Source organism: Pseudopipra pipra, chromosome 1, assembly GCF_036250125.1.
Source record: "Pseudopipra pipra isolate bDixPip1 chromosome 1, bDixPip1.hap1, whole genome shotgun sequence".
NCBI lineage: Eukaryota > Metazoa > Chordata > Aves > Passeriformes > Pipridae > Pseudopipra > Pseudopipra pipra.
This window is the reverse complement of record NC_087549.1, coordinates 38180887-38207045: the sequence shown is the minus strand read 5'-3', so window position 1 is coordinate 38207045 and position 26159 is coordinate 38180887. Positions and strand designations below refer to the sequence as shown.

At 38.2% G+C, this 26159-nt stretch overlaps 1 protein-coding gene across 3 annotated transcripts in view; it reads right to left on the bottom strand.

The window, feature by feature from the left end:
* TOX (thymocyte selection associated high mobility group box) overlaps positions 1-26159 on the bottom strand; it is a 225634-nt gene that overhangs the window by 20432 nt on the left and 179043 nt on the right. For all 3 annotated transcript variants that reach the window (XM_064652387.1, XM_064652376.1, XM_064652397.1), the window contains 2 exons: positions 20264-20494; positions 5580-5660 (listed from right to left, as the gene is read on the bottom strand). In XM_064652387.1, coding sequence (XP_064508457.1) covers positions 5580-5660; positions 20264-20494 — 312 coding nt within the window. The remainder of the gene's footprint in view (positions 1-5579; positions 5661-20263; positions 20495-26159) is intronic.

Sequence of the window (26159 nt, the reverse complement as noted above, 5' to 3'; positions counted from 1 at the left end):
CACAGTTGCTCTCCAAATCAAAATCTGGCTTCTATCAAGCTCAAGACATTTCTGCCATTTTTGGCAGAAATTATGTGAGAGCATCTCTCAGTTTCTGCACTGCTGAATGTAAAGCATCACATGATTTAGCCTCAAATCAAATTCATGGCACTAACTTAAATATAGTTTGCTCTATATTTTCAGCCGCAGTAGATAATCGGTTTCCTTGCTAGACAAAAAATGGTTGGACTTGTGTTATTATGAGATTAGACAATTGTTTTATCAATATATATGTTCACTTACCAGATACTCTGATATATTGCATATTTGCACATGCATAATTTTATTTATGATTCTTTGAAAATTTCTGACTACATCATATCAACTCCAGAAATAATGAAAGAATGAGGTATCACAGAAGCATGAATTACCTGCTTTAAAAGCCTTACATTATAGTTTTCCCAGCTAGGGATTCTAATATTTAATGGAAAAAAGTAAAAAATCTATGTGTATGTCATCATTCTGGGATTTTCTTTTATTATTTTAAGGGAAATATTTCCACTTGCCTCGTAGCAGCTTCTAGCTACAAAAAAACCCTCCAAACATGCATCAAACATAACCCTATTTTTATTTATTCTTTCTCTTATGCTTTCACTGAGAATAGCCTAAACTGGTTTATGAAATTTCAAAAACATCAGCATGGACTGGGGCTAGATATAACATAGGAAAAGCTGTTCTCAGAACCAGGTGCCTTTCTGCCAACAGCAGAAGGGACGCTGCTTTCCTTGTATGCAGCAGCCAACTTGTTAAAGCACTGACCAGGAGACAAGACAGTTCAGTCATTGACTCTTGTCAAGAGATATTAGGAATTTTATTCCCCAAAGCAATGTCCTAGACCCCACCAGCTGCTTATTTCAGGAAGGAATGAGCCAGGATACAGTGCTCCCTTACATCTGAAGCTTGGCTGTTGTGTAGAAAAGAATTTGGGATTGAATGAGCTACAGAAAACAAATTGTGGAGAGAGCACACCTGCACATCCACAATTACTTAGGAGTGGGGAAATGCTTGATCTAGGAGAGCTGATATATCTTTTTGCCTTTTTATATGTTAGGCAGGTGCTCTCACCACATACATACACATACGAAATGGGAAACTATTGCCAATTTTACTGTTTTGGTTTGGGGTTTGTAGTTTTTGCTTTTTGCTTTTGGTGTTTGGTTTCTTTGTTTGTTTGTTTTTTATCATGGTGTCCATATTGCTTTTTACAAGTAGGTCAATTCCTTTTTACAAGTAGGTATACTTTTCCACGTATATTCACTGCAGCCCTAAGAGACTTGAATTCCTTAGGCTGATCATTTGTATTACAACATAGGCAGTCTACCAGATATTTTGGGTGCCCAGGACTCTCTGGTTACAAATTGCTGTGCTAATGGCATTAAGGCAATGCCAGTCTTACTAGATATGACCTTTAGTTTTCTTATGAACCACAATTGCAAGATGATGGACTAGAAAAGCTAAGTCTGCCATATAATTCAAAAGCAATTTTACATGTCCAAAGAATCTGCACTGTCCACAAAACTGAAAAATGTCCAGTGCATTCACTACGAAGTCAAGTGAGGACATTGCTTTGACTTAGATACAACATCAGTTTTGAAATATGCTTGAGCATTTTGAATTTGAATAATATTCTCCTTGTTGACAGGTTTTAGCTTCAGCCATAGTCACTAAAATACGTCTGCACGAAACTTGAAGTTGTCACTACACAGAGAGAACTAAAGATTCATTTAATAAAAAAGAATAAAACAAGGAAGAGAAACTTTTTTGTACTATTGAAGGTTGCATTTGTACTGCTATATTTAACATACATATATGTATCACTTATATGCACATAAATATATTAGGCATGTTTAATACATAATATGCATATACTGTTATATAAATATACATAGATGAACATATATAATATAGTATTTAACATTTACCCATATATATATGTATTAAATATATATATATTTGAAATATGCAGCAAAAACTCTAATGTCAGCCAGAAAAAAGGCTGGTTAAGCTGGAAAAAGTGCTTGTTTTATGAAAAAGTAAAATTGCAATTCACAGCATTTTATGTAATGCTATACAAATTACCAGATACCGGAGACTGCATTTCTGGACCTGAATAGTACTAAAAGTTGCAACTAAGGGCAAATATAAAGACACTTGTTTACAATGCAAAGGCTTAGTCAGTACTATAAGCAATATGGCAATCTGCATAGCAGAAGATATAATGCTTTGTTATGTGTTTTTACTTTACATATCAATTCCTACACACATGAACAAAGTCGACAACAGACCCATTAATTTCAACCATCATAAAAAAGGAGAAAAGACAGCAAATATACTGATAAATTGAATGGGCATTAATCCATGCTGACTTATTTATACAATCATACGTTTATCTTATTTACTGGGAGGTAGCCATACCTTATAAAGACATCACAAAACCATTAAAAAGTCTACCAGAAGTGGGCTGGCAATCCTGTTACTGAAGTTGCTGTTGACAGAGGGGAGAGGAGGAGAAGGGAGGAGAAAAGTGGAGGAGAAAAGAGGAGGGAAGAGGAGGGGAGGGAAGACGAGGGGAGGGGAGAGGAGGGGGCAAATGCCCAAGTATCATGGAGAAGGCCATCATTCCCACCTCATATTCCATTCAATCTCACAGCTTGGAATGAAAAACAATATATCTGAATGTCCTTATTTCGCTCTCAGGTAGAGGCAAAGAAATCTCCTGGCAAAATGAGATTTACCCCATTTCCCTGCAATCTTCTGTTTTGACTATTGTGGAATCTCAAATGGCCAAGATGGGTGCAGTGAATTCAACTCCAAATCTGGAGCACTGAGACAGAACATGGCATATGTCCATTCCTCGCTTTTAGAAAACAGAAGATTCGCAAATAAATGCAGAAAAACATACACAAACATTCATACACACTCACTAGTTGTTTAAAAAACAGCAATACTTCATGAAAAAAGTGGTAGAATCAGTGTTGAAAAGTTAGGAAATGGGTAGAGCAGCTGTTTTGGGAAGCAGATCTTTTGGGAAGTAGAGTAGCTGCTGAACTGGACAGAGGGGGCCTGAGGAGCACCCTTGCCTGCTTGTGCCCACCTCTTCCTACTATCTTCTGGGAGGGGATAAGGAAGAAAGCTTGATAATTGGGTAACTCTTATCATCTGGATAGCAAGAGGATGTCCTGATGTGAAGCACAACTGAACATCTCAAGGACAACACCTAAAATTACTGAACACCTGATTTCACAATGATTTAGCTGAGTTTGAAAATATGGACAATATAAACTTCCTGCTCTCAAATATTAGTGAGGATTTTTGCACTAAAACATTGCTGGGATGAGCAGCATAGAAAATCCTATAAAGAAGCAAGGTTAATAACATGCAGTAAATACAACTCAGGGGGACCCAGAGTGAACACCTGATTATAAGTGTATGAAATGAGACTCACATAGGGTGAGGTATAAAGTATAAAACATATAATGTGAGCAAATCGTTAATATTCTATTAAAGCATTTTTGGTAAAGGTATGTTACTTTTGGCATGTCTAAGCTTTTGAGATTGAGGTCTTGGAATCTTAATAATATTGTCTAAAAGTAGCTTTTATGGATAATAATATAACACATGGGCATAAAAGACCATGTAGACTCCAAACAATCTTAATAATGTATTATATATACTTCATCATGCTTACAGGCTTGTCTAAAGAACTACAACTCTTCTGGTGCCACATAAATATTTAATAATGATAATGTAGAATATACTGATATTATATTACAAGTGGGTATTTTGCATCCTTATTTCAAAATGGACTTGCTTTAGTTACATGCCAGCTCTGTTAGATTCACTGAGTGTGTTCATGAGAGTAAGCAATCAGTACTCAGCTTCATTAAGTTTATATTTTTATACTTTCCACACTAGAGGAAAACATTAAATTATGGGCAGAATTTAAATAACTGCTGAAAAGTTAAGAAAATGCTTCAGTGCTTTTCTGACTAACAACAAATTTAAATATTTGCACAAATCGATTCATGCGCTGAACTAATTAACAATCTTCCAATTTTTTTTCTAAAAATAAACCTCAGAAAACACCATAATATACTTTTTTCTCTTAAAAAACCAAACCAAACTAAAAAAATCTCCTTCTGTATATGTGACATTTCAAAATTAAGCTACTTAGAGTGTAACGTAAACAGTCCATGATGTGCTGAATAATGACATCTAAATCATTTTCTCAAGTGAAAAGTTGCCTTCATGCATTTCTTAGAAAACTATTGGAATGTTTTGAACTTTTTAGACCCATCTTTTGCCAATAAGCAAGCTATTTCAAAAAGATTTGCTTGTGCACATGGTATTCTTTCTGAAGGCAATGAGTATTTCTGGAACCAAACAATCTTAATACAGAAATTAAAGGTACCCTGTAAATCACTTTAACTAAATGCACGGTATTTATGATGGTAGGTAAAAAATTAAAATGCGTAAGACACAACCCCCAAAAATTAGTAAGGTGACACCCGTATTTCAGACTTTTAAATTTAGAACAAACACTGAGCAAATACTAAGGTAATGTAGAAAGATGCATGAAAGGTCTTTGTATGGCTAATCATATAGTGATTCCCTGTTCAAATTAATATAATATACAGAGAAGTATTGTGTACGACCCAAAAAAAATTTGAAACTAACAAAAAAGTTCTGCTCATGTCCTATATGACAGTCCTTACTGTGATCTTTGCCTCTAAAATTGGTTTTCTTTATTGGTTTTCTTAAGAACAAAATATTCGTCTTGATAGACCCAAACCAAGTGATTCTAACTGGTATGATTCAATAGTTGCTTAACTGATTTTTCTCATTGACACAGTGCAGTAATTTCACATTCTTCTGCATATTTAAAAACATTTTACAAATCTTAAAGAGTCTACTGAAAAATTATGGGTATTAAGAATGAGTGAATAAATCAATTTAGAAAACTGCTACTAGCTGTTTACCTGGGATACACTGGTGTGTTCCAGTAAAGAACATTCCATCATTGTCCTAATGGTGACCTATGCTGTGCTCATACAAATGGCTTGCTGGATGTAAAATGTAAATTCACATTTTCTTACAAAAATTTGCAATGTCAGTTGAGCTTGAATTTTTCTGTATTGTGATTGCAAGGTAAAAATCAGTACTTAAAAACCCCGACAAAACCAAACCCAGGCATGTTGTGTAAGATATATTTTTTTCCCTTATAAGTAGCATGGTGACTGCCTGGCATGGCATGTTTGTTATATTGAGGTCTGTTTACCACTATCTCCTTCTTCTTTTGAACTGGGATATTTCTCCAAAACTAAAGAAGTGCTGTCTTAATGACCAGAAGGGAAAGGATATCTTTCCATGGAGAGATGACTGTGTTTATTTAGCATTTGCAACTTAAACCTAAGGTTAAGTTGATAACAAACAAGGCTATTTGCACTAAATACTATGGTGCTCAGCACCAGATAAATGCTGAAAATAGTTTGCAATATGTCACTATATATATGAGTGTACGTATATACATTTTGTGTTACCTTGGATACAAGGCTTGCTCTGTAGGCAGCTAACTGCTTCAGATATTCCTTCTTGGCAGCTTCAGTTTTCTTTTTGTATACCTAAAAACAAAGAGTGTCACATTGGTAAATTAATCTGGTTTTGTTTTTATATATCATCGGTGTGTCTCATGCATCTTCATAATGTCTTTCTAAGTAAACAGGCTTTCCTTCTCATATTGTTTAAAGAGTGAAATAATAAACATCAAATATTTCAAAGAAAATATTGTTCCAATTCTGAAACACCCTTTAACTACCCAGCAGTACTGAAGAAACAATATTCCTCATAGTATCTCAGGTTTAATTGTTCCAAGTAAAGTGTGGGGCGTACTTTCAAATGGGACCTTTAGGGATGGGGGACAGTAAGTGTGGGCCTCTTCACTGGCTCCCACTTGTGAGATCAGTTAAAACCCTCTGGGGAAGATGAGAATGTGCAGAAAGACATTTGAGCTAAATGAAGGAGGAGATGACAACACCACACAGATCAGCCAAGAGGCTTTTTCTCTTCCCTGGGTAAACTGTTGGGGGCAGTCAAAGAAGCTTCATGGAGCTGCTAAGGATAATAAATGTTAGTCGTTATCCCACTCTTGATCTCATATCGGTCTAATTAACTTCTCAGGAGCATGTATCTATTTCTGTACATTTCTCTCAACTCACCAAATTATTTTAAATGTGGCATGTGCACAATCTCATAATAGATTAAAGACCTTGGAGAATCGCTTCAATTTTGCCCAGATTTCAAGATCAAAGACTATCTGCAGGTTTAGGGGTTAGGCAGGACCTCGTGGCACTACAGTAACATGATGTTAGAGAAGCATATGTAGATATTTAAGTTTGAAAGTTCTCAGAAGAACCAGCTTCTGAGCCATGGAGCCTAGCTAACTTGCTGTTAGTCACGCCAATGACAGATTCAGCAACAAGTCAGCAATTCTCTTTGCAAATATTGCCATGAGTTTCTCACTACTTCATGTTTTGGTTTTTTCTTCCTAAAAGGGCAGATATAGGGGTCATGCATGCATCTTGGCTTCATGTGACTAAGTAGGACTGACTCCTTTGTTGAAAGGAAAAGCTTAAAAAACATCTAAGGGTTTAAAAGTGAGGAGACAAATAAAGGGAAAGAAAATGTACTTTTTAATTGCTGTTATATTTCACAATTTTGAAGTCATATTCCTGAGTTTTATTTGTGTGTGGATGGGCATTTGGGATTCATAATATTATACAATATTTTGTATAATATTTCTGTAATGTTTCTGCTGTCCAGTTCTCTAGCCAAATGCACAACCTGGCCACCTGCAGAAAGCCTCCATAAGAGAGTAAAGACTATCCACCTTCCCCCTCCCATTCCATACTACTTAGTTTACTGGGCTATTGATTCAAAACTAAAAGACAGGCAAAGCTATTTTGGTGGACAATTTTGGAGCTGAATTCCATAGCTAAAAACACACATGAACATCTTCTTCCCAGAAAGATAAATTTTATGAAACTCTAAAGTGTTCTCTTTTGATCTTCCCCAGTAAAACTAGCAGTACTGTAATGGAGAGGACCTGACAGCACAGTGTACACACAGAGGACAATACAGTTGCAGACTACAAAGTGAGAGTGTTAGTGTCAGCTGGAACAATCCAGTACAACACCATTTTTATAAAGAATGTGTTCATGAAACAATTTTTTGTTTCACTGAGGCTTTGCTTTCAGACACAGAATAAAACTCAGATATGGGCTGGCAAAACTCAAAGGCTGCTTCCCCGGGAAGCAAAAGATCATAATGGAAACAGAGAAGTCTTAGGCTTCTCAAATTGTACATATAAAGTCAGAGAGGGAAAAAAAATTGGTTTTAGTTGTGCAAATGTATCTTTGCACCCTTGTAATTTCTCCAGATTAAGATAAATATATAGTGTTTGCTGATCTCCTATTGTTCTGAAAAAAAATGAAAAAGTAGCAATTTGCTTTTTAAGTTGTAATTGCTTGTGATTATTAGGGGAATTACTGTTTGTTTTTAAAATGAATAAAAAATTAGTCAACAGTCTGTTCCTAGCTGCTGAAATGAATTCAGCTTGACCTACAGAACAAAGACTAAGTTATACTGCTTTGTATATTACAATGTCTCTATCATTCTGACAGCCAACTTAAAAAACAGCTGAACAAAGAATTTTACACAGAATAATGTTCTTCAAAAGATCATGTATCTACTGCTTCCACACTGGGTTTTATTTTGCATTACACAAATACAAAAAACAGACACTCCTGCTGTGCTCTTACAGTCACAGCATAATTGAAAGACTCCTCTGGGACCTGACTTTTCCCGCAAATAGTCATATTGCACAAGGTTAACTCAATAATATGAAGCTAACAACGATTCTGTAAATCTCCATTTAAAACATCACTACTTCACAGAAGCATCACTGCACAGTTGTTATTTAATTATTTCCTACCTATGCATCTACCATGTTCAGTGTACACACTGACTTGGTCTCTTTTCTTGACTCTTTTGGTGATCGAATAACAGTCACATGAACACCATGTCTTCCCTGGTAATACAAATTTTAATGATGTAACAGAAGGTCATTATAGTGAAAATGTCCTTACTGAGGGGTGAAAAGTTTTAGATGACCCCAGCCCACTTTGATGTTTTGCATTGGCAAGAATGGTCCCTGCAGGATGGCTTGTCTGGAGGGTGATCAGCTCACACCACTCTGCCCCTGTTGAGGGCATTGGCATGTCCTCTGAGGACAACAGCTTGAGCTCTCACTGTCTATATGCTATTGTCCTTTTGAAGGTGCTCACTCTTTGGGTCAGCATACAAGTAGGCTAATCATCCTCATGCTGGGTTTGGAACTTCTGACTGGCTTAGACTAAACATTAGGCTAAGTTCTGCTTGTCTGGGAGTAACAATTTGGTAATATGGGTAGCAACAAGGTCTGGCTGTCAGTACTTTTCTCTGAAAGCAAATGAATTTGGCCCTGGCAGTGGGTACCAGTTCCCTGACTTGGTTCTAGACTGAACTTGTACTGGGGGCTTATGAAGACAGGACAAGTGGGGAGTGTCTTCAACATTTCTTGCAGCACCTCAAACAGGTATGAGTGAGTCAGCTGCTCCTCCCAACGTCTTTTTTTAATGCAGCTGTGAGAATTTTTAGCCCTCAGGCTTAAATAGTTTTGTGTTGTAGTAAGTGTAATAGAGTTGCATCCTTGCAGCCCTTCTGGGGATGAAAAAGGCTTGTACCATCATTCGAGTGTGGTCTAGAAAATAGTAGAAGCTCTTTTGAGTTTCATGCTTAAAATAGTGCCAAATTATGAAACACATAATATCCAATAATACATTTAACATTTTTCCTGTATGAAGAAGCAGGGTTCTGTTCTTATCTATAGTGTATAGTGGGAATATTTAATTTTACTTTTACCATCTCAGAAATCTCTTATAAGGTCATTTTCCTGTCCTCCATCAAGCAAGCAACAATTATTAAATAAGTAACTTGACAGGAGCATATAGTTATAGAATTAAGTAATTTCTATCTTGCTTTAATTCAATTAACATGATAATTGAATGTCAACTGATTGTCACTCAGGCAGTAAAGGCCCATTCAGATTTGTTTCCTTACACGATATTTTATTTTTTATATTGTCCCAGTTGTGGAAATTGAATGTTGGCAGAAAAAAATAATAATTTCTGTATATGCAGGGTGGGTCAGTTTAATTTATTTTTATTCTCTACAGCATATTATATAAACTCCAAAACACCAAGGCAACATTATTAGTCTATAAATGGAACTTGCTGGCATTATTTTCTTACTGTGCTTCACAAATGCAAATATAGACAGCAGAATACACAAGTTTTTATTTAATTGAACTTCCAAGATAACTTCAAGTTCCCTTACACTGTTTAGCAAAACATGGAGAAATACAGAAGAAGATACTTTCCAAAACGATCAAGTACAGAACTCTACTTTGTGCATATAAATATATAAGACAGATTTCGAATTAGGCCACCAGGGAAAACAAATGTCCTGGGCTCTCACAGCCTGGTACCAAAGTTTCAGTTGGAGATACAAGGGTGGTGAGCTATAGGACAACCACTCACAAATACTGTATTTACAAAATTAAAACCACAGTAGAACATCAGCACTTCTGTATTATGATGCCAACTTCTGTTCATGTTTTGCTTTATGTATTTTAACTGCTGTTTAGTTCTTGTCTTTTTGGATCATAAATTCCTTGAGGCAGGCTTTGTGTCTCTGGCGCTCTTCTATGTGTTCTATAATATGAACCTCATCACTGATATATATAGCTGAAATACACCTGTAATGTCTTAAGATTTTGTTCTGGTTAGTCATTTTTTCCCAATGAACTTCCTCTCAACTTGCTTGTGGAGGATTATCGATACATCACAACACACTAGGCAGCAGGATTACTACCCTGTCTCACATGGCTTGCACCCTTAGTTCCTCAGGAGAACAGATCTCTCTTCCCCCAGTCATCAAAAGAGCCAAACAGGCACTCAAACACCTGCAACCATGTCCTTGGTTTTGAGTATCAGCTGCTAATGGAAGATTATTGCTTGTGACTACAGTCCCCTTTGATAGCAGAGATGATACTAGAGACTTGGAGACTGTGGACTAAACTGACTGATGGTTTTAGGAGAAAAAGAGACTTTCAGAATTTGTGTCTCATGGAAGTCTGCAAAATCTGTGTGTCTCCTAGCTGACAAAGCACATTACAAAGAACCATGCTACTTCCCTGGCTGTGCCTAAATAGATGGTAGGAGGATGACAAAGAAGGGGGAGTTTTCCGTTTATCTTGTGAATATGTCCTTAGAGCTGACACTTGCAAGCAAGTTATATTTGTCTTTTTAAAATGATGTAAAAGTGCCCGCATTTGTTTTGGTGGAAGTGTTCCAGAGCCCCCCCAAAACAGTATATGCAAAAGTAGTAAATTAAAATGCAGCATGACCAATTTTGTATTCTTGGTCTCTGCAGTGTTATAACCCATGGGAGTGTCACTTTCATGGGCTACAGTTACAGGAATGTCATCTGATAAAATACAGTAGGCTGCAATCCAGAATTAAATTCCACAGTTCCTGGCCCTAAATACTTAGGCTCATAGAGAAAACTTGTTTTTTTTTCCAAGTGGGAGACATATCTCTAGTTTTAATCTTCTGATTTTGCAGCAAAGGTACCTAGAGCTGCACACACGCATCTAAAATATGGAGAAAGATATTCCCACAGCAGTCAGGAAAAAAATGCTCAGAATTGCTTAATGGATACTGAAATATGTTACCATTTGATTCTTAATCTAGGTACATACAGTAACAGAAAGAGGCCCAGGGCTAGCTATACGGCTCAGCAGTCTCTTTGACTGCAGAGCATGAAAAAGATACTGATGACATATTAGAACTTTAGGGTAAAGAATTCAGTCTTTCTGGCATGTAAAGGAAAGATCACAGGCCAAATTCAGGTCTAGTACAAACAGTGAGACTCAATGGAGATCACTGAAAATTGCAGCCATTTGTGCCAGGCCTAAATCTGACCTTATAGTCTTGATGTTTGCAGCTTACAGCAGTAGGACTGTACGCTTTATCAGAAGCATGTTGAATGAAAATTGGGTACAAAAGAAGTGACATTAGACATATGATTTATGTGGTGATTATTTCCACTTGCTGGTATTGTTTTTTCAAAAAACAAGGATGTGAGCCTGAATGGAGGCATAATAATTGGGCCTAAATCCAGTTTTGTATGCAAATGACTTAAAGTCATGTTCCTATCAAGCTCAAATGTATGGACAAAAGGTGTGGAAGAAGAATAAGTATAAAATTAAGGCTATTATTTATGCACATTGTTACGGCAATATTTGGAATCCAGGGTCCTTTTTGCCCAGTTGCTTGCAAGTACAACAAGAAGGTGGAGTTAAAGTCAATATTTCTTAACTTGGTGTCCTTGTGCAATATTTCCCTAGGAGCTGTGTCTGTTGTATGCTGCAAGTCGATATTAGAAATCCACCCAGGACTTGGAGTGTCTGATGTTCCCCGTGACTTAAGTCTCCCAGGAGGCTGGAGGAAGACCAAGCTGCTGGGCAGGAGGCTGGGTAGGAGGCCAGCAGAGGATAGTCTGTATTAGCCTACACAGAGTAAGATGTGGCAGCTCCTATGGTGACCTAGGTGACTCCTATGGTGACATTAATTCTATATTTTTCTGTGACAGAGGGGAAGGTCTCCCATCTCGAGTGCTCAGCACAGTCCTGCTCAGCTCAGCTCAGCTCTGGGTAGCAGTGGGAGTTGTCAGGTGACAGAGGTTCTGCAGCAAAACTGCATTGCAAGCAGGGAGCCTGACACTGCTCTCCTCTGGAGCCAGTAGAAGTCAAGGACTTCAAGGGCTGGGCCCTGTAGAAGCCAGAGCGATAGCATAATCTGAAGATATAAATTTACATATGTGAATATAGACATGAGTTGTATTAACACTGAATGTATGCCTGTTCTTGGCCCATTTGTGTTTCAGCTCATTAAGCCCTTGTGCTTGTGGGTGACTTTAACCTGCCGGATATCTGCTGGGAGCTTCATACTGCAGAGAAGAGGCAGTCAAGGAGGTTCCTGGAGTGTATAGAGGATAATTTCCTTCATCAACTGGTAAATGAGCCTACCAGGGGTAAGGCCCCACTAGACCTACTGTTTACAAACAGAGAGGGGCTGGTGGATGATGTAGTGGTTGGAGGCCGCCTGGGGCAAAGTGACCACGAAATAATTGAATTCTCAATCCTCAGGGATGTAAGGAGAGCCATCATTAAAACCTCTACTCTGGACTTCCGGAGGGCAGATTTTGGCCTATTCAAAAAACTAATTCAAGGCATACCCTGGGAAACAACCCTTAAAGGCAGGGGGGTCCAGGAGGGATGGACATGCTTCAAGCAGGCAATTTTGAGCGCACAGGAACAGGCTATACCAGTGTGCCGAAAGGCCAGCCGGAGGGGAAGATGGCCGGCTTGGTTAAATAGGGAGGTTCTAAAAGAAATCAGGGATAAAAAGAAAGTTTACAGACTGTGGAAAAAAGGGCTGGTTACTTATGAAGAATTTACGAAGAGAGCTAGGTCATGCAGGAAAAAAATTAGGGAAAGAAAAGTGGAATTTGAAGTTAATTTGGCTAATTCAGTTAGGGATAACAAAAAGTCCTTTTATAAATACATTAATAGCAAAAGGAGAGGCAAGGAAAACCTCAGTTCTCTGTTGGACTTTGAGGGAAATATAGTTAACAAAGATGAGGAGAAGGCTGAGGTACTTAACACCTACTTTGCCTCAGTTTTTAGCAGTAAGACAGGTGGCCCTCAGGACAACTGGCCTCTAGAGCAGATAGACAGAGACAGAGACCTGAATAGCCCTCCTGTATTCCAGGAGGATGTAGTTAGTGACTTACTGAGCCAGCTGGATCCCAACAAGTCTATGGGACCAGACGGGATCCATCCCAGGGTGATGAGAGAGCTGGCAGAAGAGCTTGCCAAACCGCTCTCCATCATCTTCCAACAGTCCTGGCTCTCTGGGAAGGTCCCAAATGATTGGAGGTTGGCGAATGTCACCCCAATCCACAAAAAAGGCTGCAAGCAGGACCCTGGCAACTATAGGCCTGTCAGCCTGACCTCGGTGCCTGGCAGGGTTATGGAACAGATCATCCTGAGTGCAATCACACAGTACCTTCAGGATGGACAAGGGATTAGACCCAGCCAGCATGGGTTTAGGAGGGGCAGGTCCTGTCTGACCAACCTGATCTCTTTTTACGATCAGGTGACCCACCTGGTGGATGAGGGGAAGGCTGTGGATGTGGTCTATCTAGACTTCAGCAAGGCCTTTGACACTGTCTCCCATAATATACTCCTGGAAAAGCTGGTAGCCCATGGCTTGGACAAGTATACCCTCTCCTGGATTAGGAACTGGCTGGAGGGTCGGGCCCAGAGAGTGCTGGTGAATGGAGCTGCATCCAGCTGGCGGCCGGTCACCAGTGGTGTTCCCCAGGGATCAGTGTTGGGCCCAGTCCTGTTTAACATCTTTATAGATGATTTAGATGAGGGGATTGAGTGTATCATCAGCAAATTTGCTGATGACACTAAATTGGGAGGGAGTGTCGACCTGCTGGAAGGCAGGAGGGCTCTGCAGAGGGATCTGGATAGACTTGAGAGATGGGCTGATTCCAATGGGATGAAGTTCAATAAAGCCAAGTGCCGGGTCCTGCACTTTGGCCACAACAACCCCATGCAGTGCTACAGGCTGGGCAAAGAGTGGCTGAAGAGCAGCCAGGCAGAAAGGGACCTGGGGGTACTAATTGACAGGAAGCTCAACATGAGCCAACAGTGTGCCCAGGTGGCCAAGAAGGCCAATGGGATCTTGTCCTGTATCAAAAATAGCGTGGCCAGCAGGAGCAGGGAAGTGATCCTTCCCCTGTACTCTGCGTTGGTGAGGCCACACCTTGAGTATTGTGTTCAGTTCTGGGCCCCTCAGTTCAGAAAGGATATTGAGGTGCTGGAGCGGGTCCAGAGAAGAGCAACAAGGCTGGTGAAGGGACTGGAGCATAAGTCCTATGGGGAGAGGCTGAGGGAGCTGGGGTTGTTTAGCCTGGAGAAGAGGAGGCTCAGAGGTGACCTCATCACCGTCTATAACTACCTGAAGGGAAGTTCTAGCCAGGTGGGGGTTGGTCTCTTCTCTCAGGCACTCAGCAATAGGACAAGGGGACACGGGCTTAAGCTCCGCCAGGGGAAATTTAAGTTGGATATCAGGAGAAAATTCTTTACAGAGAGAGTGATCAGGCATTGGAATGGGCTGCCCAGAGAGGTGGTGGATTCACCATCCCTGGAGATTTTTAAACGCAGATTGGACGTGGCACTGAGTGCCATGATCTAGTAAATGGACTGGATTTGGACCAAGGGTTGGACTCGATGATCTCGGAGGTCTTTTCCAACCCAATCGATTCTATGATTCTATGATTCTATTCTATGATGCTTTCAGAGAAAGGGAGAAGAAGAATACACCAGGACGAGGATCAGTTGTTTTAAACTCTTGACACTCTCGTCTAGAGCTTCAAAGGGTAGAGGTGCAATTTCAACACAGAAATTTATGAGGAAAAACAGTGTATCTTCTAAACACACCTAAAATGCAGCACTGGTAAAAGCAACTTTGCTGGTTCAGGTAGCTGGGAGGGGAGATGCAAGGTTGCTGTCTATTGTGCCTATTTCTGAATTCATTTTGCTTGTAATTCACTTTGGAAGTGTGCACACATAGACGTGCCTTCTCTTCCTATTCTCTTTTAAAAAATAAAACAAAGCTAAACCCTCTGTGATCGTTTATCTACTAAACTGAAGGTATTATCATAGTCTTACAAATGTGTTAGTTATTCCTTGGAGAATGGCATCACACCCTGGGAAGGAGGAGGAGCTAGGGTAGGTGTCACCAGAAGCCAGGTGGTGCCAAGACCTATTGAAACACTGATCTTGTATCCACTTTGATCTGACTTGTGGTGTCTCACATCATAAGAGAAGCTCTGGAGATGTGAAATGTTGGCCAGCATTACTTCGAAAACCCCTCCTGATCTACTTGATTCATCCCAGAAGTAGATAATGTCCCTGCTATGTCCCTGTGGTCAAAAAAGAAACTTGTAAAACATGCTTTGTTATTTTTCGTGCCCAAATCAGTTTGGGTTATTTTCAGTGACCAAAATAGAAACCTCTGAAAGCTTGTGAGTTATAGCGAAAATGGGAACAGCATCACAAAGATTCACACGAACATACAGGGACTTCTTTTTACGTAAGTATTGGTAACATGCAATCCAAGTTCCATCAGATGTTAAAGAATAAACTGCAGCTTTTATCTAGTGGGTCTTTGAGCACCAATGAGGAGTAAATGATTTGATTTTGTGAGCTCCGAGGATTTGTCAGCTGCCTCATATGTATAATTCTGGCTCTTCATATTCCTGCTGCTTCTAATTTAGCAGGACAGGCTCATAATTGAAGCAAATTAACTATTTACACTTGCCACTTCTACCAGGGGAAGAGGACACATCAGCAGGAAAGAATGAGTGGGAAATTAAATTCTTCCCACTTGTGTCAGATCTGCCCTTGTATAAACACATTAGCAGTAATTTCATGAAGCGTCAACCATAGGAATAAATACTGAGGGATAAAATAATGAGGTGTTGCTATTGAGCTGAACTGTTGCAGCTAATATCACTGTGTATGAATTATGCAGCCTGAAAAGACAGCATCTGTTACAGCACTCTAACAGTTGTTTTACCTGCTTCTTCTTGTTGTTAAGTCTTGGGTACCCTATGTGAATCCATCCTTCTTCCAGCTGTGGGGCCAGTGCAACACATAAATAAACACACAGAAACACATACAGATACACAAGTACGCACACTGAGCTGTTCACAGGAGGCCAAATTAATTCCTGCTAGGATTCCAGTTAAGTCACTGAAGTTACACCAGAGATTAATTTTGTTGAATGTTGAATAGACATTCAATTCCATTTTTAGAATAACAGAACATCTATTAAGGTGTTTGGCTGAAGTTTTAAAGTTACACTAACGTAAACAAGAACATTTTGTTTGTAATTTGCCACATCTATTACAGCTTTACTAGGACTCCAATTAGAAACTTAAGGTTCATTTAGTACATGCACATCTGGTACTGATTTAAAATTACTTTCCTTTTTCATCTAAGGACAGAAAATGACCCAAATAGCCTTTTTACCCAGTTTAAACCAGTGTTCTGTCTGAAAGCCAGACTCAACCATTTAGCATACTGAACCCTCTTTCCTGGTCTTTGTTTATCTCCCCTTTGCAGTAAAAATGTGTGCAAAGGGCAAACGTACATAAATAAGCTATAAAAATAGGATGCACAGAAGTATAGTACTAAGGAGAAAACAGTGTTTGTGATCATGAGAGAGTAACTGGAAGCCACTGAAAAAAAATCCCTCTGCTATGACTACAGCTGCTTTCCATTCACAGATTTATTAATCTGAACAGTTTTAGAAAACATTTACAGTGAAAAATGAAGGAAAGTGCACAGTCACAGCTTCTTATTATGTGTAATTATTGTAACCCACTTCAGAATCTGAGAAGAAACCATGACAAAACCCACCATGACCACTGAAGTCCCTTTAATTTCTAGACTTCTCTGTGTGGATAGGTTTGGACAAACAAAACACAGGCATACAGCAGCATTGTTTGAAAACGCCCTTTTTACAAACAGAAATTAATGGGAACAGTTACAGCATGTGACCCAAAAATATGGTAAAATGAGGGGGAAGTATCTGCTTTAATCTAATAAATTGCAATATTCTCATGATAAGAGTATCAGAGTGTGATCCATTTTAAGCATAACTTTTCCCTTACTTCAGTAAGGCATCCACCATTATCTAGTTCATAATAACATTTCCTTTTTTTGTCATTCCAATCCTATTTTCTCAAACAACACTTTCCTAATTCTTCACAGTTTGAAAAACATATGTGGTCATTGCACAGAGCTTTTCAAGCTACAGTCTAATACGTCAGGTTATCAAAATTTTGTTGCTAAGGGTTGGATATACATATACCGCCTTTAGGTCATCACTGTACTGAGCTTCTATACCTTTATTAATTCTGTGGTCAATCTTCAGGAAGAAACAAGAATTCCATGCATTTCAGAAAAAACTGGCTCAGATAATAGGAACAAAGAAGATTTCATTTTAGCATGAAAACATGAGGCTATTCTTCTTTCTCAATAGCTACATTATGTTCTACTTTCTGATTAATTTATGTTTACTGTTTAAATACTAAAAGGAGTTCCAATTCAGGAAATATAATTTGGAAGCATATTTCTATTTAAATTTCAGAATAAGCATTAGCTTTCAAAACATAAAAGCCAGCAGCTTTATGATAATTGAATCCATTTCAGCAAGTATAATTTATCAATAAAGTAGTCCTCTAATGACGTTATTGTTTCTTTATTTAACTATTTTTGAATTTCTGAAGATTCTTCAATGCCAAATACCAAATGCTAAATTAATAATTCATATTTTTAGAGTCCAATTTTCCTATCAGAGACATAGGTTTCATAACAGTTACTAATGCTCTGTATCTGAAAAATTAGGCCTTTAAAATACAGACTATCTAGTCAGTTAAGACGTCTTGTAATCATTACTTTGTACATTATATCCCTAATGGAATAAAAAATAAGTTTAAATTTATTCTAGAAAATTGGATTGCCAATTTTATTTTTTTTTTAAATGGGGACTATCTTTTATTATTTTTGTACAGTGCTAGGTTAGAAGGGGTTTTGGCCTGGAGTTTTAAAAATGTGCTTAATAGATGATAATGAATAGGCAAAATGAGTCAAAGAGCAACAAAGATATGCTAACTCAAACTCCTGGAAAAATTTGCTTAAAAACCTACTTGCAGCCATTTTTTCATGAACGGGTAATGTGGATTCCATAACACATCATTCTGTTGTGTTTCAATTTAAATTAAGAACAAAGAGATAAGGAAAATAAATTTAGTTCTGCTTTTGCAGCATAAGACTTATTCAATTATTGCTTTCAACTATGAATAGAAAATTGAAGTTAAAGCTGGACATTCAGGATTTTATGCACTTTTCTAAATAGAGTTCTATGGAAAGACTTCAATATTCTGGTGCTAGCACTCAGATGACAAGCTCAAAGGAAATGTGCATTTTACAGTCTTTTAGGTTTATCTCTATTATAGGATCTTGGACCATTACTCATGAAGTCAAGTTTTCTGAGTTGTAAGCAGAACAAATACCATGGAAGTAAAAACCGCATCATTGCAACAGTCACAAATAAAGGGTCTGGCTAAATAGATAATTTTTTGCTTGGTGTCATCATGAGAGAGATATATGATTAACTAGAGAGACAAGCTCTCTACGTCCAGGTCTTGGCCTTTCACTATTTCAGGAAAAAAAAAATGTCCAGATTTCAAGAATAGGGAATGATTCTGGGTAACAATTTTTCCTATGGAGCAGGAAACAATTTAAGCCAGATACCACAGTCTGTAGTTTCTCAGCTTTGGTCAGAGGTCTTGGCCAGGCACAGCAGGGACAGAAGATTGCTTCTTGGGCAATCTGCTGAGCAGTGGCTACTCTTTATGTGGCTCAGAGGACAGTCTCTCCTACAAGCCAGAAGGTATGTGGAACAAAGAGGAACGGGATTAAAAGCTCTTGCTTGTGAACTTAATCAAAAGCATAGTCTGTACTTTTTCTGGATCAAAACTGAACAAACATCATCATGGTCCCAAAAAGTAATGCTCAAGTACAGAACTGGGAAGATCTAAACAGCGTGTCAGATCTAGAACATTGGCCTTTGCTGGACATATTCATATGCTTCTCCCTTTTTTAAAGGGAGAAGAAAGAAGCAACACAACAAAATAAATAATGTGCCGGGCCAAGTGACTTCTCTCATCCCTGTATTCAGAAAATTACCTTTCCTCAAGCTAAACCTTCTAAATGCTGGACTTATTCAATGTTGGATACCAGATAGCATAAGATTTTTTTTTTTTTAAGATAGTCAATGAGTGCCAAATCTTGATTCTTACTAAACTGCTATCTTTAACAGGAATCTATATGTACCTTCACCATCCAGTTATTAACAAAGTAAATCTTTTTTTTCAAGCCCAAATAATTTTATGTACCAAAAAATCATAAAAATTTTTTTCTTTAATTCTTAGTCTTATTAGCTATAATTTTGCAGTAATAATGTGTGAATGAATGAGATTCAATTTAGTACCAGTACTTTTCCATTCTGTGTGTTGACATCAACCCCCACTCAGGTCTCCTGCAACCAATATAACTCTCACCCAGCATGTCCTGTCTTTCTGTATCTGTTTCCTTCTTAAAGTTCCCATTTATTTATCAAACCAATCAATTCTGCTGGCAGTTGGTAGAAGTGCAACCAAAAACAACAAATGCTATAGCGAGGATGAACGGTATTTGCCAGCTGTCACCACATGAACATAATGAGCTTCCAGAGTTGCCCGTTTTTACATAGCATTCGACTGACTTGGAAGGATTTCTGCAAAGGGTCGGGTTCAGCTCTGCTGACCTTACTGCAGAACCAAGGCCTTTCTATGGAAGATGGAACTAACTAAGGGATATGATTTCCACAGCCCACATGTATGCTACAGGATACACCAGAACACTGTCCATTTGCCAGTGTCCACCCTTTGGGTCAACGTATCACTCATTTCTTTCATAAAAGTCTTGTGGTTTGGGAGCAAAGGTAAGCTCAGCTTCCCTTCTGGCATAATGGGATCATGGGGCAGGGAAACATCTGCAACTAGGAGCTCAAATATATGTCAGGTCCCACTGCACAGGTCTAACCTTTGGCAGCAAGATCCTCTTACAGCATGGTGTCAATACACAGGGCAATGCCATCGTAAAATCCTAGGCCCATTAATTCTGGCATAAACTAATCCTAAATATAATCCTAAGGCTTGTGTTACACCCTAAGAAACTAAGAAAACTCTTTTACTGGTTTCATACAGATGAAATGAAACAATACTCTCCTTATCTCAGTTCTCTTTAAATCATATTCTTGAAATGTCACATATTCAAGTTTCATCCTGGCAAACAAAAGAAGCTGCCTACGGTGCTTAGATGACCCTGATAACACTTTCCTGAAACAAAGCCTCTGAGCTGTAGCACATATTGTACCTGTTTTTGTTCTTCTCCTAAGCCGTCCCACATTGAAGCTACAATTTTAGAGACTTCACCAAAAGTAGCATTGGGGTTTTGGCCCTTGATGGCTGCTTGAGTGTCTCGAAAGAACAATGCATAGGCAGACACAGGTTTCTGTGGCTCATTTGGGTCCTTCTTCTTCTTCTTTTTGGGAGTTTTAGGTTTCTTTCCCATATCTGAAGCAGGTCTCTTCTCGCCACCATTGACCTGCAACATAAAATTAGGAAAGTACTATTAAAAAACTAGCCAATTTAATTCAGTCCATCCATCATTAAAGCCTCTGTGATACAAAAATTTTTGATTTTTCATGCAAAAATAGAATTTTTGTTGCCATCTTTGATAATCCAAATGTTGACACTCTCACCCTTCCTCAGTTTGTCCCCAGACTACTGTTCAAATCAATTTCTTCTGCAACTGGTGGTACACTTTCCAGGGACTTTGAAGAGAATCTGACTGTGAATTAAACAATTAAAGTTACAGACAGTCCCCTATACATCTTCTAAATAAAGTCTGAAGAAACAAAGCTTCACCAGTATAGACAGTTTAGAGTCCCTTGAAGGATCAGTTCTGATCTATCTGTATTTAGCTGTACAGTTTCTTCGTCTGCTCATGTAGAAGCAAACGGTTCAAGGAAGGGAGTGAAAGAGGAATGGTGTATGGAGAAAAGTTCATGTGCATCACCTGAAAGAAACTGCACATGAGTATTTGTGCAAACACTGAAGCACCTTATTTTCCTAGTGAAGCTGGTGAAGGGTCTAGAGCACAAGTCTTGTAAGGAGCAGCTGAAGAAACTGGGTTGCTTAGCCTGGAGAGAAGGTGGCTCAGGAGAGACCTTATCACTCTCTACAACTTCCTGAAAGCCACGTGTTGGGGTCTTGACCCAAGTTACAAGCCGCAGAATGAAAAGAAATGGCCTCCAGTGGCACCTGGGGAAGTATAGTTGGATATTGGGAAAAACTTCTTCACCAAGAGGGTTGTCAAGCATTGGAACAGGCTGTCCAGGGAAGTGGTGGAGTTACTCTCCCTGGTAGCATTTAAAAGATATGTAGATGTGGCAACTGGGGACATGGTTTAGTGGTGGACTTGGAAGTGTGAGGTTAACAGTTGGACTCAATGATTTTAAAAGTATTTTCCAACCTCAATGACTCTATGACATACAAGCATATAAAGGGACACTGACCTGATTCTTCAACAGATTGGAGCTCCATGGCAAAGCCAATTCTCTTGATATGATCACTTAATTTACTATACCTGTAGCAATGATGTGTGATCTTATAAGTGGTTTCAAAGGCTTTTTTCTTTTGTAGGCATGACCAAAGTACTGTGCATCATAAGGGTTTTGAAGTATGAGAAGATCAAGAGCATAAAAGGTATGCTCTAGGCTAAGGATCTACTAGGCATGACTTCTTTCACTTCCTTCTATTATTATTTTTTAATAATGCATATCAAGTGGTACAGAAGAACACATGTTCAAATCAGTGGAACTGCATGAGTAAAATGCCTAGAAATCCTCATTTTGAGAAAAAAAGCTTTTTTATTTTTCCATATGCATCACTGTGTGGTGTCCAACAGAACCCAGGTGACTACAGTGAACAACCTGGATCTCTGTGGCTTACTAAAAACAGCAACAAAGTGATGACCACAATCTGAAAATGAAACTGATTTTTTCCTGGGCATTATGTTACAATAGATGCATCTTTAATACAAAGTTAATGGACATGAAGCCTTTTGGCAGCATTTGGGAAATACGAAAAACCAGAAGCAGTGTGCTACCTATTATTAAGTTATCCAACATTTAATCTCTTGCTATTATTTCATTCTATGGAGTACACAAGAATACCCATTAAAGCGTAATTAACTAGGGCTCCCTAGTTAACTTAACATCAGTTTAAACTCTTTAGAAGTCCTGTGCAAACTCCAGGAGCAAGAAGACTTGACGATAATTTGTTCTATGGTTAAATTTTTACCTCTGGGATTTGCTAAAGTTTTCCTCTTTTCAGAGTAGTTTTGAAACAAGGAGATTTTAAAGTTCTCTATATATGAGGATACCACACTACTTCAACTACCCTTAAATGAGGTGATATACTACAGAAACTTGTAGTAAGTCGCCTTCTGGTAAGCTGTTCTGAGAACGGCTCTAAAACCTTATTCTCCAGCCTTAATGATCAAGACACTTCAAATCCCGAGTGTTAAAAACAGAGTACTCACAGGGGAAATTCTGTTTGTCTTATATGAAAATAACAAAATAAAAAGAATACAAGAATTCAAGTACTAATAATCCTGCAAATGGCTGTGATGATGGCCTACCTTATGCTCCCATCAGTCTATCAGCTTCATAGACTCTACTTCTAACCACCAAAGCAGAGACAGATGGAAAATAAAATAAAACCCATATATATTCTGCTAGGCATAGACTTGTGCTTCAAAATCTCTGGAGGTGTAGTTAGCTCATGGTAATCCACCTCCTGTCATGGCTTATTGCTTAATTATGGTGATGTATTTAACTTATTTATCACAAGAAAGCAATAATCTTTCACTTTAAAAAAGTGTACATTAACCATGTTGCACATATAATAGATCACAAGAATATCTAGTGTAGGGTTTAAAACTATCAAGTAAGGCACATCATTGATATCTAAATGTCCCTTGAGAACTTAGAAAATGTCTATAAGCATATTTAAAATAAACTGCAATAGTACCAAAGCCTTTAATGGAGCTAGGAGAGCTGTTTTATGCACACTATCTTGCAGTAATCGCTGTAGTTTAAAATAGATTTTAATCAAGCACCATCTGCATAATAGGTTGAACAGACAACATGGAATTCTACTTATAACTCCTATCATATAAAGTAAATATTGTAAAATCTCTGCCACATAAAGAGAATATGCTGCAGCAGTTCTTTAGTAATTGTGTTTCTGTTATTTAATTCTTGCTACTTGCAGTCCTCTCTCTATCTTCCCTCTAAAATACATTATTTGAATTTCTCTCATAAGTGATATGCAAATGAGCATGGAAGAAAACCCTGTTATCCATCTATGAAGAAATACTTATTTACAAACCAGTAATGCTTCCAGCAGCTCACAATTATGCTTGGCAATAACCAAGTACATGTTTAACGATCCAACAGTATGAATCATGGCAAGAATTACATAAATGTAATATTCTGATGTTGAGATGGTCAGAATAAAGTATGTGCTAAGTGGCCACTTTGTTTATAATGTTTTTTCAGTTACTTACAAGTATTGATTTTTAAGTTCTCCCTTTTTATTTCTTCTAACGATAGCCCTAGATATGACATTAAGAATTAAGGAGATTCCTTTCAGAGATTATATCCTTAGTCTGAGACTACATTTCACATTTCCATGGACCTAGCAGCTTTCTGACTGCATATCTAGCTTTACAATTTCACTATATCTAGCTTTACAATTTCACTGATCTTATGGTCAAGCAACCTCAGCTGTCCTGATTTTAGAGCCACAGCATGTAGGGAAACTGAGCCCTCTATAACACATCTCCTTTCTCTTTTTTCGTACAAGGGAATATAGGACAGCTGAAGTCTGAACAGCCTATATGAAAGGGTCTTTATGAGAATGAGTATTGTCAAAAAATATTTAGCAGCTGCTGCCATTAGTTCTGTGTATGTTGGATAAGGCTTACAAGGATTTGAATATTTGTCATAGAACGAACATCCAAGAAGTTCAGTACATGAACAATTACATTGGTTTGTAAAGTTTCCCCATTACTGGAATTTGGAATACATACATTAAGTTGAGATGTTAATTTCTTTCACACACGGAAATCAGTAGTTCATAGGGATACAATTATATCTTTAGTCCAAAGGTACATAATGTACATATTTGCTTATACTTTCCATCAACCTCTTTCTATAAATTCATGCAAACATGAACAGAGCATTGAGATTTCTGTATTTTTTTTCTCTACCAAATGTGCTATCACAGGATCAGTGGCTTCTCTTTCACACATAAGGCTGGGATTTCAGCTGGTATAAACTAAGAAAGGTCATCTGACACTGAGGTGATTTTCCATTTGAAAATGTACTTTGTCTTTTTGATCAATGTTGGTACACAGGCAAACATCATCTTCTGCTGGTTAAATGGGGAGAACGTCGCTGTTGCTATTAACAATATGGTGAATTCAGAGGGAGTTGGTTTTTACACAGTCCTCATGGCAGGAACATCTTACTGATTCCATGAAGCGAGCTCCAGCAGCTACTACAGGACTGGAATATGTGCCCCTCCACTGAAGGACTGACTAATAAGCTGTGGCCCTGATCTCTTAAGTAATTGCAGACATCTACATGATAGTTTATAAATTAAAAAGAAAACTCCAAATTTAGCAAAGTTATATTCAGGTAAAAGACAGAGATTTTCACAACAGATAGAACAGCTGGTCTGTCTCTTTCTGTCCCCATCCAGAGCCTTCTTTCACTGGGAAGAGGATTTCTGGAGTGAGAACATTCAGAGGTCCCCTCAAAGCAACTCCAAGAAAATGTAATACTCTTGTTTCTGGGGAGGAAGATCTCCACAGAAAACCAGCTTATTCTGAGTATTCATATCCATTCACTGGCAACTTCCAGGAAGAGCAATGTTAACAGAATATACACAGTGGAGAGTTTTAAATCATGAACTACAACAATATACTAACTCCTTAGGCTGATTATTCAAACTCTATTGCCTTTTACGGAGGGAACTAAAGCAGAACCATCGCACTGGATCAGGCATGCCAGCCCACTGCCTGTCTCCAGTGGTGGCCAGCCTCAGGTGTTTTCATGAAGCCCTAAGAAATCCCACAGAAGACAATGCATGACATTATCTGCTCCCCATCAATCTGGTTTAAACCATACTAGTCACTATTAACCAAATTTAATATCCTTTAAAACTTTTCCCTTGGCAGATATAATTATAGAATTTTAAGGCAATATATCTACTTCAGCATACTGTTGCACATTGTGCCTTTTGTCATCTTTTCCTGCTTAGACTGAGCATGAGAGCAAAATAACATAGCTTGTTAAACAGTTGAACACTATATAAGCTGGCTTCCACAAAGAAAGGACCAAGTCTTACTTAGTCTACAGTGGTTTATATTTCTCTATTGAAAACATTAGTTTCAGATAACTACTGCTTGCATGAAACCACAACCCTACACTTTTGCTAGCCCAAAGTGTTACACGGAAAAAGTACATGAAAACTATGGGTGAAATAACTGAAATATTTAATAGAAGCAGAAAGGTAATATTAATTATTTCTCCAGAATTTCGAGCATCTTGCACACTCCAATACATGTAAAAAATTTAGCAGAGCAACAGGAGTAGCAAATAAAATTATTCTGAAAAAGTAAAGGCTGCTTGGAATTATTTTTACACAGCTGTATTCTAAAGTCCTCCTCAGTAAGGTAGTGCTCATTTAAAATGTATGAATTATTCAGTAATTTCTAAAACCTAAACTTTGTAAAATTAGAGGCATGTCCTGAAATAAAACTTTTGAATCAGAATTTATTCAAAATGTAGTAAAACATATGTCTCCAATTACATGATTATTTTATAGCTTGAGGCATGAAAAACAATATAATTTGAAAACAAATCAGGCTTACATTTCTTGACTGAATTATACCTCCTCAGCGACTCACAATATGTTTTCTTCACATTCCTCGCAAGTCTGTAAATTTCCCCCACAAGCCATCTCTGTGGTACACTACATGGTACACACTACAATGCAGGAGTGCTCTGACAGGACTGCTATTTTGTAGTGACCATAAAATAGAGCTAAAGAGGTTCTCGATTTCAATATGCTCTATTCCTGGTTTAAGGGATGATTTTGTGCTAAATTTCAATCTTTCTGTGTCTCAGCTTTTC